We start from the raw sequence: 18387 nt of genomic DNA, 5'->3' as shown, positions 1-18387 counted from the left end.
TTTTAGGACCTTTATATATATTTTTTGCATTGTGACATTTTTACAATGTCATTAATTTTTGTTTTTTTATAATATAAAATAATATATATTTGAAAAAATTAATAAATAAAAATATATATATATTTATATATCCCTCTAAATTCTCATTACTGAAATAATTAAAAATACTGAAATGTGTAAAACAGTATGTTTTATTTATTAATTATTTAAATCTTCCGATGCAAAAGCCTCTAAGTGCCATCTGAAATTTCCTTCTAGAATGATCATTTTTATCCAGCTCATATATTTAAGTTCAGTAATTTCACTTAAATGGCAATGAAAATTACTTATGAATTGTCATTTAAGTGAAATTACTGAACTTAAATATACAAGCTTGATAAAAATGATCATTCTAGAAGAAAATTTCAGATGGCACTAAGAGGCTTTTGCATCGGAAATCTTCATATATATATAATTAATAAATAAAACATACTGTTTTACACATTTCAGTATTTTTAATTATTTCAGTAATGAGAATTTAGAGGGATATATAAATATAAATATATATTTTTTTTTTATTTATTAATTTTTTGCATGAGAATTCAGCACACTTCCCCCCACATTATCATTACTGAGATGTTTAATTTATTACTATTATAACATTGATTTTTTTTTGTGTGACTTTTCTCTTTCAGTCATTTTCTTTACACAAAATGTCATTTTATGATTTCAAAATATATTTTGATTTAGCGGTGAACTATGACCTGGACATGTTATTGACAGACTTCATCTATCTTTTATTCAATGCTCCCAGCCATTAAGCATTTCAAGTTCAATGTCTTGTAGAATGTCCATGGAAATAAAGCGATGCAGTCATTTTGAATGTTCTGACTGAAGCATGAGCGCGTGCAGCAGGACTGGCCTGAAACACTCGCTGACCTTTAACGATGACAATATACCTCTTGCTCATGGGAACTGTGGTTGCCCTGGTAGTTAATTGCACAAGACGACAAATATTTAAATCTATAACTTTATCTATAGAAATGCTCGTATTATAAAAGTCGAGGCCTGTATTTTTTGACTAATCGTAAAATGATTTATTGATGACAGACTGATTGATTGTTGATTGTATTTTTAGATTGTGCGCAATAATAACGAATGCTTTTCTTGTAGCTCTGACCTCCTATAGCTTTTCTTTGGTACTAACTCAGGGATCGGAGGTTTCAGTCATATGGGACAGGTTCTGGTGGAATACAAAATGATGAATAAATTTGTTGCTATAACATTTTATTGTGCTTTTTGTTCTTTACTTACACAAGCAAGCTATTTATTATAGTATAAGACAGTGGAATACAAAGCGTTGAGTCAATTAAAGAAGACATTTTTTTCTGTAAGACGGTTAAAAAAATCAGCATAGCTAAAAAAAACAAACATTTTAAAACATCAATTTAAATGTTGAATTTAAAATGATATCCATTTGTAAAAGCACGGTGAAAACATTAAGAAATATGAGTATTATTGCAGCCCTAAGAAAGGCGTTTTTGCAGTACTGAGGTAAAGGCATTTTCTTTTAAAAGTCATGGAAGTGCTATGGTTTCTTAAAGGGATAGTTCACCCAAAAATGAAAATGTTGTCATTATTTACTTTCAGTTTATGGTCCCCATTGACTAACATTGTATATTTTTTGTTCCATACTACGGTAGTCAATGGGGTCTGTTTACCCATATTCTTCTAAATATCTTTTGTGTTCAACAGAAGAAAGAAATTCCTACAGGTGATGGTGAGTCTTGACTTGATGGTGAGTAAATGGCGACAGAATTTTTCATTTTGGGGTGAACTATCCCTTTAAATTGACATTTTCTTAAATTTACATTTAAAAAGCTGAATAAAAATCAAATAAAGAAATATATCAGTTTGTGACTTCACCCTGTATATATGGACGGTTAAAAAAAATTGATCTCAGTCATTATCCATCTTCAAAACCAGCTAGTCCAAAAATGGTTTGACTGATGCAAGTTCATAGAATTAAAAAAACAATGCCCTAAAAAATAGCTACAATTTTAACATTTGTACATCACTTCAAACCCCTGACAACCACTACAAAACATCATATATAAACCACATAAAATACACAGACAAACATGAACATGCAACAGTACATTCACAGTTTCTTCTGTGGCTGCTGGGAGAAATTCTTCTGTTATGTCATATCAAAAGTAGAAATGTCACTTTATAAACACTGAGTAGAGAGAATATAAGGTGGGCAAGCATACCTTTGGTTTCTCCCACAGTGCACCTGGAGATCAAAAGAAGGCTGCAGAAACCAGGCTAATGTCTCGTGATAATCAGCGTTTATGGAGTCATTATATGCTTATAATAAACAGTTCTAGGTCTGATGATAAAAAATGCTTCCAATAGAAATACTAGCTGGTGTAAGAGAATACTGAGGTCGTGTTTGTATGTCACATTTTGTTCGACACTATTCACATTTAACGAAAAGGCACCTATTTGTTTTTTATGATGCAACAATGAAACTACATCAGTATTTTAACACACACACGGATGTGATTTATATGAATTATTCTGACGACTCTGATGTGACCAACAGCTGTCATTCCGGCTTCCTTCAGAAATCATATTCTGCAGCACACTGACGAAGATACTCCTCATACAGTTTCCGCTAAAACAAAGATGACAAATATTACGATATTAGAAGAAGATAAACATCATCTGCAATCCTTCTAAAGGGTTACATTTCAAATGCAGGCTGTTTTTATGTGAAAACCCAGCATTGAGTCTAGTGGTTTCAGAGGGGTTTTAGGCACTTGTCAGCTGGTCATTGTAACAACATTTTATATTATGTTTATGATATTTAATGTATATGTCAACATTTGTATATTAAATGGTTTCAAAGAGTGATTTTCTTAGGAACATTTTAATGCAAAAAGTAAAATGGAATCAAAATCAAGTTAAAAAACAATCAAGGCATGTTTTGCACAGTTTTTCTTTCAAGGATAGATTTCAATTAGGCTGATTTGTTGAACATTGAAACATCGATAGCAAAGCTAATGCATGTCGTACCTTCTTGGATTTGAGGACATCCTGTATGTAATCACTGCACTCCGCCAGTTTCTTCTTCTCTCTCTTAGTAAGCGTCTTGCTGCCCTGACTGAAGGAGATCAGAGCATTCATTAAACTCGTGAAGTGACCATTACAAAAACGGGATTCAGAAGTCCTGCATACGTCACTAGAGAGAAGTCTGTCGTTTTCACCGAAAGATCCAGTTGACTAAACATTATGAGGTCAAAAAAAGTTTTTAAAAATGAAACATGTGAATTGATCACAATAAGATCTATAATATGCATGTAGCTGACAAGTGTTGTCAAGTTGACATCTTGAAAACAAAGTTGGTCATTTTGCATTTTTTAACCAATAGTATATTTTTGCATTGTGAAAGTGGAGAAAAGGATGTTAAAATCTTCATTTGTTGCACCAGAAAAAAAGTCAAATGCATTGCATTGTGGGATATGTTCTTTGCATGCTGTATGCTCTGTTGTATAATAAGGTATCTGGCTATTCTAGATCTACAGAAAAATTGCACACTGTTGAATAAACAGTAATGTTAGTATGATATTCCAAAATAGCCAAAGGATAAAGTGCTAAATACTGTAAATAAATATAAATGATATCAGAGTTACGGTGCCCCCTAGTGACAACAAAAGGAAACGATTAGAGACAAGTTTGCTCACCGTGCAAAATATTTGGCCAGAAAGAACATGAAGTAGCACAGAGCACCGAAGGTGAGCACAAACCATATCTGCCAGTCTTCAGGAATCCAGTCCCACAGATACACCACTAATCCCTATTAAAACACAAGCACACACACACAAACAGAAGAAAAATAAATCCTAAAGGGATAGATTCAAGCAAAAGTGACAATTCTCTCATCATTTACTCACCCTCATGCCATCCCAGATGAACATGACTTTCGTCAGTTAAGCACAAACTAAGATTTTTAGGAAAATAATCAATCTCTGGGTGAAGGGGCGGTGCTTGGTTCACGTTTGATGAATCAATGTCTTCTGAAGCCAAACGATAGGTTTATGTAAGAAAACGACATCATTTAAACATTAAAAGCGTCCCCACTGCATAACAGTGAAAACAAGGAATGACGGAAAATTCAGTCAATGGCAGGGAAAGAGTTAATAAAATTAGTGTTTTTCTTACAAGCATCAATCGTTGTGCTTCAGAGGACATTGATTCGTCCAATGGGGTTGTATGGATTATCGTCACGCTCGCTGTGTGTGGTTTTTCGAGCGTCAAATGAGTGGCACTTATTCAATGGCATTATATGGACTATTATTTTTCTTAAAAATCTTCGTTTTTGTGTTTATCAGAAGAAAGAAAGTCATATACATCAGGGATGGCATGAGGCTGAGTAAATGATGAGAGCATTTTCATTTTTGGGTGTACTATCCCTTTAAACAAAATTTCAGAAAACACAAAAATGAGTACATACTGTGGAAAAGTAGAGCATTTTAGCCAACCCCTCTCCTACAAGAGTGTCCAGTTCCTCTGGAGCGAAAGTGCTGATGATGAAGCTGAGGACGAAGAGCGATGGAAGGAAGATTCCCAGAACTGCGCACAGGAATGAATTAAAACGATTGCTTCTATTACAGCTCGCATTCACCCTGAGGGAAAGACAAATCCATGCGAAACTGATAAATATTAGATTATATATGAGTCATGGTATAGAACAGATGACATGATGGATGGATGTGTACCGGTCCTGCTCCAGTGTATGGTTGATGGTAGAGATGACCAGGTTACAGTCTTTCTCCAGCTGGTCAAGTGTTTTCTGGACTGCCTGGTTTATGCTCTTCTCAATGGTCTCACACACCTCATCAATCTGGTTGATGCATCTGCTGGGCTGCACACACAAACCAAAATTTTATATTCACTATATATCAACAATCTATACTAGTAGTGTCATGTGCAATTGCATAGTAAAGCAATAAGCTATAAGAGGCTGTGCAATATTACCACATCTGAGCTGAGGGGTGTTATAAAAGTTCTAAACAAACAATTGATATAGTAATATAGCTATTTATCATAACTACAGGCCGTTTACAGTTGCCAAGCAATGTAACAACCAACATTTTGCAAGAGCTGAATTAATGGAGTGATGAAGTAGTTTGCTGTCATTACCAATAAAGCCGCATATGGATGCATTTTGCCGTTATGAGTATTGATATAGAAACGAATCATTTTGAGGATATGAACCGCTAATAACAGAATATCAGAGATATTTTGTGATTACAGTAATTTTGTCATTTTTTCATATATCCTAGGTAAACTGACTGATATCACAGACCAAATATACACTAGCATTTAAAAGTTTAGGGGTCATTTGGGGATTTTTTCTCTTCAGTTCACCAAGGCTGCATTTGATCAAAATTACAATAATAACGGTAATACTGTGAAATATTATTACAACTCATTTCTATTTGAATATATTTTCAAATGTAATTTATTCCTGTGATGCAAAACTGAATTTTCAGCATCATTACTCCAGTCTTCAGTGTCACATGATCCTTCAGAAATCATTATAATATGCTGATTTGCTGCTCAAGAAACATTTCTAATTATTATCAATGTTGAAAACAGTTGTGCTGCTTCATATTTTTGTAGAAAATGTATCATTCTTTTTCATGAAAAGAAAGTTCAAATGAACCGCGTTTATTTGATATTGAAATCTTTTGTAACATAAAGGTCTTTACTGTCAATTGAATGCATTCTTGCTGAATATAAATATTAATGGGACTGAAAACTTTTGAACAGCAGTGCATTATAAGCAGCCTGAAATCTTAGCTAGACCACTTAGTAAGAAATCTTAATAGAATCAGCCCATTTTATCTTTGTAGCTTTAAGTTGGGCCTTTAAGAAAAGTGTCTAATTCTCTTTAAGAGTCTCTGTTAACAGTAAATGCTGCAGAGAGACATACATCCATTTCCTCTGACACAGCAGTGCATCATGGGCAGGCTTCCATTACTCATGTCTGATTCCAGTTCTAGGAGGGAAACCATAGACATTTAACCAACGTGGCAATCTGTTACCATCATTTCTTACTTTTTGAGAGTTGGGGATGTATATCGTGGGCATTTCAAAGCCACATTTGTTGAGTCCAGGTCTCCTGCACAGCTCTTGGACAATCTGCATCATCACTCGCTGTGGGAATAAAAACAACACCATGTACAGTATAACTGACGGAGACATTTGACCTTAAGATGAGTTCATGTTGAATAGAAACTCCCAGAAGATTAGATTTGTAATAACACCTGTTTGGCTTCCTGTCTGAGAACAAATTATTATGGCAAGATGACCACACATTAAAGTCAACATGACATTTGAAATCACCTTATTTACTTTATTTATACATCTTCCTGTAAAATCAAATCCCATTCTACATTTTATTGCAGACATAAATATATCAGATTCCTGAAGTAAAACAGGTTTGAATGTTCATATTGACTTTAAGGGCAGTGAAGGCACACACACACACACACACACACACACACACACACACCTGTCTGTCCGTTTCTCGTGCAACCTCGTCAGCTTTGCTCAGGTAAAAGCGCAGTTTGTCTCCACACTTCTCACTCAGCTTCTCAACGATGTTCAGTGTACGCTTGCACAACGCCTGTCCCATCGGGTCGAAGAACACGAAGACGAGGTCTGCCTGCTCACCTGAATACACACAGATATGTGAAATTATATTAAAATAACAGTTGTGTGATTTAACTAGGACATAAAACCACACTCAAATGCATTAGGAAACAAATGCCACTGACATATTGTCTCATCAGCTTAAAAAAGATAATCAATCTTAAAAGGTTTGACAAATTTGCCTTCCAATGTTGACATTTCCTTCTGAAACAGGATGTTGGGTTGGGACATATCCAAGGGCTTGTCCTTTTTTTGAAATAGCCAATAAGCTTTAATTTAAGCCATAGGCCTAAAAGCAGGATTTGCTACTTTGCTACAATATATAATTGCTACAATCCAGTTTGCTACATCAATATTTATTGGTCCATTGTCTTGTACGAGAAAGACTGTACACTTTAAAATCTCCTGACTTAAATCATCTTAACAATGCTCTTGTATACTTTATTCTGATTGGTCAATCGTCCAATGTGTATATTCACTGTTTTTTGTCAAACACTAGTGTTAATTTATAATCATTTATATCCTATTATTATATAATATTAACTTGTATTTATTTCATTTTTAGTCAACTTAATTTATTTCAGTTTGAATTTGCATGTACCCTTTTTAAGTTGAAATTTTCCCATCTAATATTTTTATTTATATTTATATTAACAAAAATGATTTTTAATAGTTTTAGTTAACATTATCAACTCAATAGTGCATTGTCTAAAAGCCAAATAAATATTAAAAGAAGTTCCTCTTAACACAAAAAATGGCTCGGCTCATTAAAAGAGCAAAACCACCAAGAAAATTCCTTTTTAAAGAAGGCTATAGAAGACAAAACTGTCCAAAACGATGAGACACAGCCTTACCAAAAGAGGTGATGGCATTGTTGACATCAAAAGGGTACACCATATCTCCATCCACCAACCCTGGAGTGTCCACAAACGTCACCAGGCTGAATTTCTTCTGCTTGGAGGTGGAGATCTCAGCGCTCAGGTAATCCGTGACACCTACAATATACAACTGCAGGCGTTTATAAAACTGCGCTGGAATTAGAAACGTTTATGGATTCATCATGTGGATTTTATGAGTAACAATCTGCACAGTTGTTTCAAAACTACATTTCAATAAATAAATAAAACATGGCGATGAATTCTTATTGACTCATTGCCCTTCAAATCTGACTCGTCCCACTTTCCTGATCACGGCCCCTCTGGTGGTCTGTTGTAATGGTTACCCACAACAGCTCTTCAACTGGCAGCTTTAAGGTACAGCCACATAAAGCTAGCCAGTGAAGAACGACTGTGAAGCAACGCCAGCCGGCCAATACTTCAAAAGCATGTACAGTATTTAAAGGTGGGGTATTTGATTCTCTTTTTTGTCCATTTTTTCAAAATCACTTGAAATCCTATTCCTAACCCACTTACAGCCACTGAGTTAGAAGCACTGAAATGAAAATTAAGCAATTTAATCATCCGTGGAACGGGCAGGACTCGAAAAACTCCAGCCAATCATTTCCAAGACCACCTAGAATCATTGGACAGTAAGTTCGTCAATCAAACGGTCGTACCATCCCCCCCTCCCCCCATCCCCCTCGCGTGCGTGACAGCGAGAGACAGAGAGAGAGTAATGGGTGGAGTCAGGGCCAGCGTTGGAGGAAAGAAGGTAGGACCATTTGAGTTGTGTATTTTCAAAATCTGCCGGCCGTTTTGCAAATCCCATACCCTACCTTTAAGATAAAACAACATGTTCACATTTTCTAAAGATTGCAACTGGTGCTTCACTGTGCAAAAGTCATTGCCACAATGGTTGCTTACATGTTCTGAATGATTTTAGCACGTTCTATGTAATTGCTAAGGTTTTTGGGGTGGTTTTAACTTAAAAATATTCAGTTTTTTTTGTCATCAGGCAAGTGAAAACCAACCATAGGTTAGATTGTTTAGAAAAAGTAACATCACACCTGATATCCTTAAATCTGCATAGGAACTACACATCATGTCCCATTATGCTACCTTCACAACACATCTGCGGTTCACACTGAAGCTCTTTATAGTGGCTGCAGGTGTGCAGGATCTCGCACAAACCCCATTTGTTCCGTCTCATCTACATTCAACAAAGGTGCACCAACACACCCTCAAATCTGTCTGTCCATCTCTCTCACTCTCAACTGCTCTTTCTTTCCTATTACAGAAAATACATCAGTTTTAAACGTGTGCAGTAAGACCTGCAGGAATTCTCTGGTAAAACGGTAGATCACAGAGACTTAGTGTTTCTTATAAACTTCCTAAAATACACAAATGTTTCCAGACAGTAAGAGTACAAAGATATAAAATGGATGTAGATGATAAAGTGTATGATTTCTCTTTCCTTATGAGTATTCCACCACCATTCAAAAGTATGAGCTCAGCAAGATTTTTAAATGAAGTCTCTTCGGATCACCAAAAGCAGCATTTATTTTATGAAAAATAAATAGTAATATTGTGAATTATTATAACAATTTAAAATAATTAAAAAAATAACTTTTCTATTTTATATCTATTTTTAAATGTATTTTAAATTATAATTGATTATTGTAATGGCTATATTGAATTTTCAGGCTGAAGAGAAATATAAATTAATAGACACAAACGAGACCATTACTTACATACAGAAAGAGTATTAAACTATAAAATTAATGTGGATGTTTCTAGATAATTTAGCTTTTAATGAGAACTTAATGATAACTAATTGAATTCATACTGAAATGCTCACCAAGGCTACATTTATTTGTTTAAAACTTCAGTAAAAACTGTAATATTGTGAAATATTATTACAATTTTAAATTTTAATGTTTTAAAATTAAATTTATTCCTGTGATCAAAGCTGAATTTTCAGCATCATTACTCCAGTCTTCAGTGTCACATGATCTTTCAGAAATCATTCTAATATTCTGATTTGCAGCTCAAGAAGCATTTCTTATTATTATCAATGTTGAAAACAGCTTAATATTTTGCTGCTGCTGCTTAATATTTTTGTGGAAACCATGATACATTTTTTCCAGGATTCTTCATATGTCCTTACTGTCACTTTCGATCAATTTACTGCTGAATAAAAGCATTAATTTCTTGAAAAAATAAATTAATCTTGCTGACCCCAAACTTTCATTCCACAGGCACTACGTAATTAAAATCAGATTTAGTCATGTGCATGTGATATGCTCAATAATCACTCAGGGATCTTTTTTAAGGTGAAAAGGTAACTGAGAGATACGTCTCACTTTGCTGACACTGCTGCTGAAAGGTGCAAGGAGATACTGAGGGATCTAGTCCACTGGGGAAATGTCAAAGGTCAAGAAAGTGCAGCATCATCTCCAAACTGCAAAGCAGCACCACTGCGGACAGACCCGAGTCATAATGATAGTATCAAACTTTTTGAGGTAGGACAAACCGGCCCAAACCACACCCAAACAATGCACCAATCGCAAATCTCATTAGTCTTTCCTACACAAAGCCACACCCTAACAACCACACGTTTGAAGCCAAGCAAAACCATCACTGCGACACCTTATGGAGGTTTTCAAGCGCATGAAAACTTGTTCATGCCCTTCAACTTGGCTAAAAACTTCAAACAAAGTAGAACGAGATTCATATAGACAAGAATAACCAAAAAATTGTGTTTTTTACTTTAAATAAAGTGCAATGCACATGAAAATGGAAGGAAGCATGCATGTTTTACAAGTAGAACGCATCTCGTAATTATATCAGGCTCGTGATACAGTGTGTGATGGCTGTACAATACGCCATTTTCACTTCATATATGTTCTGTGTAGCAGTAACGTGGGAAGACGTTTCTCCCTCTGTATCCCACCAGTGCTGCACAATTGTCAATGTGAATGACTCATTCTGGTCCTCTGCACCAGGTGAACCCACACTGCCCACTGAAGGAAAACTGCACGATCACTGATGACCTCTGACACGCCCAAAGATCACTCACCTACACCGACGAAGACATCAGCTGGACTCTTACATAAATGCACAGTGAAAAGCGTTAAGTCAGCAGAGTTTATCGAGGAGCATGTGGATGAGATGTGTTGCTATGTTTCGGATACAGCGCTGGCCGTACATACGCTCGCATGAGTCAGTGTGAGGTGTTAGTCATAGCTGTAAACTCTCCTGCCTCGACTACACATTTTCATCAACCTCAGTCTAATTTCGAAGCAATAAATTAGGAAAATAGCTTAAGAGGTACTATAAACGACAAACATTTGAAGAGTAAATTGTGCTACGGCAATAATCAACAACACCTATGTTGTTATTTATTCACATTCGATACGCATGGAACAGACGAAATATTCCTATTCGTTTTATATGAATATTTTATGTATGCACAGAGAAATACAGGTGTGCAAGACTACAAAAATGAATTGCAATGTAAATCAAAATGATGAACAGGTAAATCAGAGCAACATACATCAATCCCTAAAAAAATCACATTTAAAGGTGCTGAAATATTGAAATCAAGAGATGATATTGGATTTTGAGACGTTGATAAATGATGTTGCTTATGAATTATAACATCTCTACAGTGCTGATTAAACCTAAACGTTCTGTTTAATATATTTAAATATACTGCACATGAATCTTTTGACAGCAGAGTTAAAGTTAAATATCAATCTGAGATTATAATATCCTACCTTTGAACTCCAGTAGAGGTCTGAAATGTGGGTAGAGGTGTAGCGTTGCATTTCCCTGTAAGGAAGAGAAGCAAACATGTTGAGAAAGGAAAGATAAGACACATTTAAAGAGGAGTATGTGGTGTGAAGTCAGAAGCCAGGCCCACTGTAGGGAGGCTCCCCGCTCGCTCGCGCTCTCTCTCTCTCTCTCTCTCTCTCTCTCTCTCTCTCTCTCTGCAGGCTGGGTGATGATGGTGTGATGCTCTCGGACACACTGCAGCTCTCTTCCTGTTCTGCTGGTAGCCTCTTCCTGTAAAGAGCTGATAATGCTTTCATATCACTCCTTCGCCGCGATTACATTACTCACGTTGAGGTCTTCTTCACAGAGACGGAGAAGGAAAGAGAGAGAGGGAGAGTCCTATATGCTAGGGAAAAAAGGCGCTGTGTCTTTAAGACAACCCCTCTGCTTCCAGAAGAAGCGACTGACTGAGCTGTGATATTGTGTACGCTTTCACCACATGCACGCATGCACAATTTTCCCTCTTGCTCTTGCTTCCTTCTTAACACCGGATCCATAATCTGCATCCATCAGAAGAACATTGCATTGCTCATGGGTTGCTCTTTTATGGAGATTTAATGGAGAACTAAGTTATATTTTAAGTATCTCAGATGTTTCTCCTACAGTTCCTAAAGAGAAATATAAATAGACACAACTGAAACCATTGCAGAAAGAGTATAAACTAAAGCTATCAAATTAAAGGGATAGTTCACCAAAAATGAAAATTCGGTCATCATTTACACACCATTGAGTTGTTCTAAACCTGTATGAGTTTCTTTTTTTTCTCTGTTGAACATAAAAGAAGATATTTTGAAAAATGTTGGTAACCAAACAGTTGCTGGTCCCCATTGACTTCCATAGTATGAAAAAAAAAAAAATACTATGGAGGTCAATGGGGACCAGTTTGGTTACCAAATTTCTACAAAATATCTTCTTTTGTTTTCAACAGAAAAAACTCATACAGGTTTAAAACAACTGAATATAGTATTAATTAAAAAAAACTAAAAACTTACTGACCCTATAAACTTTTAAACAGTAGTGTATGTAAGATTATTTGAGCAGCTAACAGCTATATTTTCTCTCTAGGAGAATATAAAGAGATATTATTTGTTCTTGTTCATTTCTGTAGGTCTATCTTATGTTCTTAATCTGAACAGTATTTAACTGGTACATCTGAGATGTTTGAACTGCGGATATCATTGCACACAAATGCAAGCCTTCACAGACGTCATCACACATCAGAACGTCAGTTAGTAAGCTCGAATGGAATTTACACCGGCAGAATTCCACAGAAAGCTTTACAGATTTCAACTCAACTCCTATGCCGGGATAATGTTTTAGCTATTTTGATAATGCTACAATCAGCTACAAGTGAAGCGCTCTCAGCTTTGTTTGACGTATTTGACCATATTTCAATTCATTCTGAAGAATTTCCTCCTCAATCAGCTGAAGAAACAAAAATGAGATGGTGTCTGTATCTACTCACAATGACGTTTATTGGACTTGTGCCATTAGAGATGAAAATAAGAGTGAGAACAGGAAATAATAGGGAACAGGATTGGGCACGATTTTCTTGCTCTGATTTTAGGAGGAAACATTCTGAAGATTTAAACATGTCAAAATGTATCAAATGAATCTGAGCCTATGACACTATTATTGGTGGCTGAAAGCAAACAAACATTTCTTTAAAAATACTGACTCTTTATAAGTACTAAAGCTTTGAAAAATGCATTCAAACAGGTTCAGCTAATGTGTTTTCCTTGGATTGATCTCTTTGCAGCTTGGTTTTGGCAGCTGGTCTTAATGACAACAGTGTCGACATTTGACCCATGAGTCATTATTAATCGCCTCAGGCTGCGTCTGAAATCTTAGACTTGTTGCCTCGCTGCCCTATCAGGCAATGACTTTGCAGGCAGCGTTTGCCCATGAAGGCATCTTAAGAAACTGATTTCTGACAGACTTCTGAGGCAGAGTAACGGATTAATGATCTACAGCAAAATAAAGAGAGCTTTGGTGATAACTCAGTGAATATTGTATTAGTACAATAGTACTTTCTTGCTAGAAATGACATTAGAAGTGGAAAACGTTGGTCAAAAACGTACATTTACACACAAACTGACCAGCAACCGCAACTTTCAGACGCCATCTTTATTTTTTAGCTCAACAGTCACAGAATGGAACGCACAGGATGGTGGGATATCGAAGGCAGCGAAGGATACATCTATAATGCCTTAAAAAATCAGTCAGATGAAGGGATCTCAGGAGACAGGAAGTGATGCTAACATTGGATTTGTACGCGTCTTGAATTCTTCCTACCTTGGAAGAATTCACAGCCACACAGCCACCATTAACAGCACCATTCCACAAATGCACTTTCAGTCATGTGACTTTCCGCTCATCCGCCATATTTATGACCATCAGGAGGGCAAAGTAATGGCAGTGAATACAAAAACTCACAAATAGAAGATGTGTGTATATATATATATATATATATATATCCCCTGTATGTATGCATTATCTGTGCTCATCTGCTGGTATATGGAGATGGATTGTGTATTAAATACATATAAATGTCCTTGAATGTTAGATTTGGTCAGGTATGCAAGGGTTATTATCGTTAACTAAAACTAAGACTATTTAAAACATTTCTCTTACTTAAAAAAAAGCTGAAATAAAATAAAATATAAGTATTAAAGAAAATAATAAATGCTGCCTTGGCAATAAACTGAAATAAAAAAATAAAAACTAACACTGAAACTGAATTAAAAAATGAATTAAACCTAAATAACAATATAAAAAAATAAAAAAAAAATAACAAAAAGCACATAACGAACTGACTAAATATGAAACTAAAATTAATACAAATACTAAAAATATAAAGAAAAAAATAAGAAAAATAACACTGCTAACTTGAATTCTGTAAAAAAATTATTCTGAACCTAACGTGGATCAAATCCAATGATCAGTATTTTCTTTTCATCTCTGTTCATGTGTTTTTATATTCATCCATATATACTATCCTAAACAGATAAATATCTGTGCTAATAATCAAATGCAAACAACATATTCCTTGCTACATATACAGGGTTTCGCAATAATCAAATTTGTGGTGAACCAGTAGATGTACTTACTGTTAGTGACTCTCGTTTTCTTCCACTGGTTATAAACGTAAAGCCTTGAGTCTCTATGGCCACCCCTGTCTTCTGTATGTGCTCCTCCACATACCTGAAAGATGAAAGTCATCCCCTGTTTATTAAAGGGGTGATGAACTGAGAAATCAAATTTTCCTTGAGCTTTTGACATATAAGAGGTCATCATACTATAAGAATATCCTGTAAGTTTCAGAACTGAAAACGTCCTTGTTAGTCCAATAAAAGCTGTTATTGACACCAGGCACAGCGAACGACAGGTTTTTCAAAGCAGGGATCTATGACGTCAAAGGGTATCAAACACCGCCTCGCAGAAGAAGATCAACGCATGGCGAATTCCTGGAAAAGTTTAATTTTCCTGTCACGCCTAGAGAATTTGCCATCGTTTTCGATGCTATTCCCACAGGTGTTATTACATTGTTTAGAGGTTTGGATAGGACTTTGTTTACCACACCACCTATTTTTGATCCCACTCAAACAATGGTGGGCAAGATTTGTTTAGTTCCATATTCTAGCAATAGGTCCATTCGTGCTCTCTTTCAGAAAGATATTATTACCAAACCTTATGTAATTACCTATTGGAGCAATTTTGTGGATATTGTGGACTGGAGAAAAGTTTGGTTATTGCCACATAAATACCTTATAGTAAATAAAGTCAGAGAAGTCTCATTTAAATTAATTCATAGATTCTATCCAGTGAAAAGTTACCTAAAAAAGTTTAAACCTGACATTGATATAAAATGTGATTTCTGTAATGCACAAGATGAAACTACTGTACACTTGTTATGGGACTGTAGCTATACCAAAATGTTTTGGAAGAACTTTTGCAGGTATATTATTGATTTTGTGTACCCTCATTTTTCCTTATTTTGGAAACATGTTATATTTGGATTTATTAATACGGAGAAAAACTTTGAGAAAGAATTTTACTTTATAAATCTTTTACTTCTCCTAGCAAAATTTCATATTCATAAATGTAAATTTTCCAATCATAAGCCATTATTCAAAGTTTTTCTCAACGAATTCCATCAATACCTTCAAACGCTTTCTGTTTCAGAGAAGAACAAAGCAAGGAAAACATTGTCTTGTTGTGCTCTCTTTAAAATCCCCCTTTAAATTTTGTCACATTGTACTTTCCTAACATGCTCTAATTGATTGTATCTCCTTCATTTATTTGCTTATCTTATCTTTTCTTGTATTATTATCATTATTATTATTGTAATTTTTGTCTGTTTTTCTTATTTATTTTTTATCTTTTTATTTTTTTTTATTCTTCTCTCCTCTGGTGTATGTTCCGTTTCGTGTTTTCATGTTGAGAATTCATTATTTGTTGACTTTTGTTTCTTTATATCTAATTAAAAAAAAAAAAAAAGAAAAAAAAAAAAGAAGATCAACGCCTACTTCAACACTGCCTGCTTAGCCCCGCCCACCGATTCGCGCGTTACATGAAACTCATTATAATATGCAAAACTGTTATCCAATCATAGCAGTGGGTGTTTACTTCCAAGTCTTCAATGCGTCACGCTCACGCCCATAAAAACCGAGCGTTTCAGGAGCTAGGCTCAAAACCAGGGTAGAAAATAGCCTATTACCTTTTCATTTTGATGTTTTTGAATGTAAAAACCAAGCGAATGTCATAAGTTGACCTCAGACATCAATATAAAAAAAATGAAAATAGCCAGTTCATGACCCCTTTAATATTTTTATCCCCATTTACATATATATTATTAATCCTCTTTTTATAAAAGTTGTATATCTAGACCTGGAAACGTCATGTAAAGTAATACAATCTTAAAACGACGGCATTTTTATAATGAATGTACATTTTTCTAGTTTCTACGCCGAGCTCTAAAATATTTTATCTGGTAGAAATGATGAGTTTTTTATATCCTTATCCTTAATAATAATCCTTTTAATATTATTTTTGTGGACAATGAAGTCAAAAAGTTAGAGAACCACTGTCTTAATGTTGAGATATAACGAAGGGGAAAAGAAAATGTGATTCTCAATAAAAAAATATGCGTGTCCGTTTAATCTTTAAAATGACCTCCAGATCATTTTGGGATATAAGGTGTTTTTGATGTGAGACGTGTGATTGATTACCAGTTAATGAAGGAGCTTTTTCCGGCAGAATGGTTTCCCATGATCATAACTATAATCTTTTTCCGAGGAGGTAACAGTCTCACTCCCAAACTCTCTGCCATTTTCACCAATCCTGTCAAACACATTCAGACAAAAAGGGTTTGATTGCTTCTCAACAACAATTTAAAGATGTAAAGAGGGTAATACTATAATACTTCTCATAGTATTAACAATTACATCTATCTATCTATCTACACACACACATGTGGGAGTGTTTGATAAAGTGCATACAAACATGCACCTGTATACTGTAAATACTGTAAGGTATATGCCAGTAAAAGACCTTTCAGTTTCGATTAACTTTAAAATATTGTATAATCACCGATTTACATGTACTGTACTATTACTATTACTGTACTGTACTATGGACCCATAATCTGCAGTACCGTGACAAGCAGAGACAACTGGTCAAAAGCCGGTGAGCTGTGCCTAACGTTACACAGTCATGGCATTTATCATGTAAATTCCGAAACTGTCTAGGTTGGCAGTTGACTGTATTTAGACACCGCCTTCTGAATGAATGGCACAGTATAAATATAACTAACAATATTACATGTCTCGGACGATGAACTTTCAAGCTGATTTGCACCTTACTGTGTTTCTTATGGTTTAGATCATATCAAAGACAAAACAGCAACATGTGTTTACATATGAATGTGTACTCGTTATTTACCGTTCTCGTTGTCGATATATAAAGTGTGACATTCTTTTAGTATTCTTTCACTCGGTGTTGTAATGGTTGACTCCAGAGGATTTGCAACAGCTCGTGGCTTCTTACAGCCTGACATATTGGAAAGCGGGTAGGAATGATTTTCCACGGCAAGCAACAAACGCGGGGGAACCAAAATAATGTCGCACACATGTAGAAGACGTCAGAACCGTAAAGCTTTGGCGCCCTCTAACGGAGGTGAAAATTAAGTTGCACAAATCAGCTAATACTAAATAAAAATAAGTAATATAGCAAATATTGAATAGTTTTAACGTAGTATTTAAAATAAAAAAAATAATAAAAAAAAAACAAAACAAAAAACACACACACACACACACAAAAAAAAAAACCACACAGGAATTTAAGCGAAATACCATACTAGGCCTACATTAAAGAAATATATACAGGTTTGGAACAAATGTAAATGATAACAGAATTTTCATTTTTAGGGGAACTATCCCTTTAAGAAATCAATCAGGTTAATTTAATCGGCAACAATTAACTCCAGAATCAGCATATCATTATACCACAGTAATGCATGGTTGTTGGACATAATATGAGTGATACTTTGAGAGGGATAATAGGCACAATGTAGAGTAAAGAGGACCTTTGGAGCTTGGAGTTTCTGAACAGAGTGTAACTTTGTGTGAACCTGATCAACCTGCAAGACTCGACTTTGGGGCACCTTGCATGTGAAATGTGGTGTGTGTCTCTTTAAAGGGATAGTTCACCCAAAAATTAAAATGTTGTCAACATTTACTCACCCTCATATTGTTCCAAACCAAACCTGTATGAGTTTCTTTCTTCTGTTACACAAAAGAAGATATTTAAAAAAAAAATTGAAAACCATACAGCTGACAGCACCCATTGACTTCCATTGTTGGAAAAAATAATAGTATGGAAGTTAATGGGTCTGACTAAAGTCTGATTATTACCAGCATTCTTTAAAATATCTTCTTTTGTGTTCAACAGAAGAAAGAAACTCATA

At 35.1% G+C, this 18387-nt stretch overlaps 1 protein-coding gene across 1 annotated transcript; it reads right to left on the bottom strand.

Annotated features, from left to right (window-relative positions):
* Nucleotides 1-1249: 1249 nt before the first annotated feature.
* On the bottom strand, nucleotides 1250-17522 carry LOC311083018 (uncharacterized protein). Its single transcript, XM_084114266.1, has 12 exons — nucleotides 17364-17522; nucleotides 16652-16763; nucleotides 14531-14624; nucleotides 11363-11417; nucleotides 7560-7700; nucleotides 6566-6726; nucleotides 6109-6207; nucleotides 4764-4909; nucleotides 4499-4670; nucleotides 3729-3841; nucleotides 3061-3148; nucleotides 1250-2659 (listed from the first exon to the last, which is right to left on the bottom strand). Exons 1-12 carry the CDS (start codon nucleotides 17476-17478, stop codon nucleotides 2606-2608), a joined length of 1350 nt encoding a protein of 449 aa, XP_083970392.1. The 5' UTR covers nucleotides 17479-17522; the 3' UTR covers nucleotides 1250-2605.
* Between the last annotated feature and the right edge of the window lie 865 nt (nucleotides 17523-18387).

The sequence above is a fragment of the Abramis brama genome, assembly GCF_963993115.1.
Source record: "Abramis brama genome assembly, chromosome: 5".
NCBI lineage: Eukaryota > Metazoa > Chordata > Actinopteri > Cypriniformes > Leuciscidae > Abramis > Abramis brama.
Note: the sequence above shows the minus strand (reverse complement) of the source record. Positions and strands in the feature narration are given on the sequence as shown.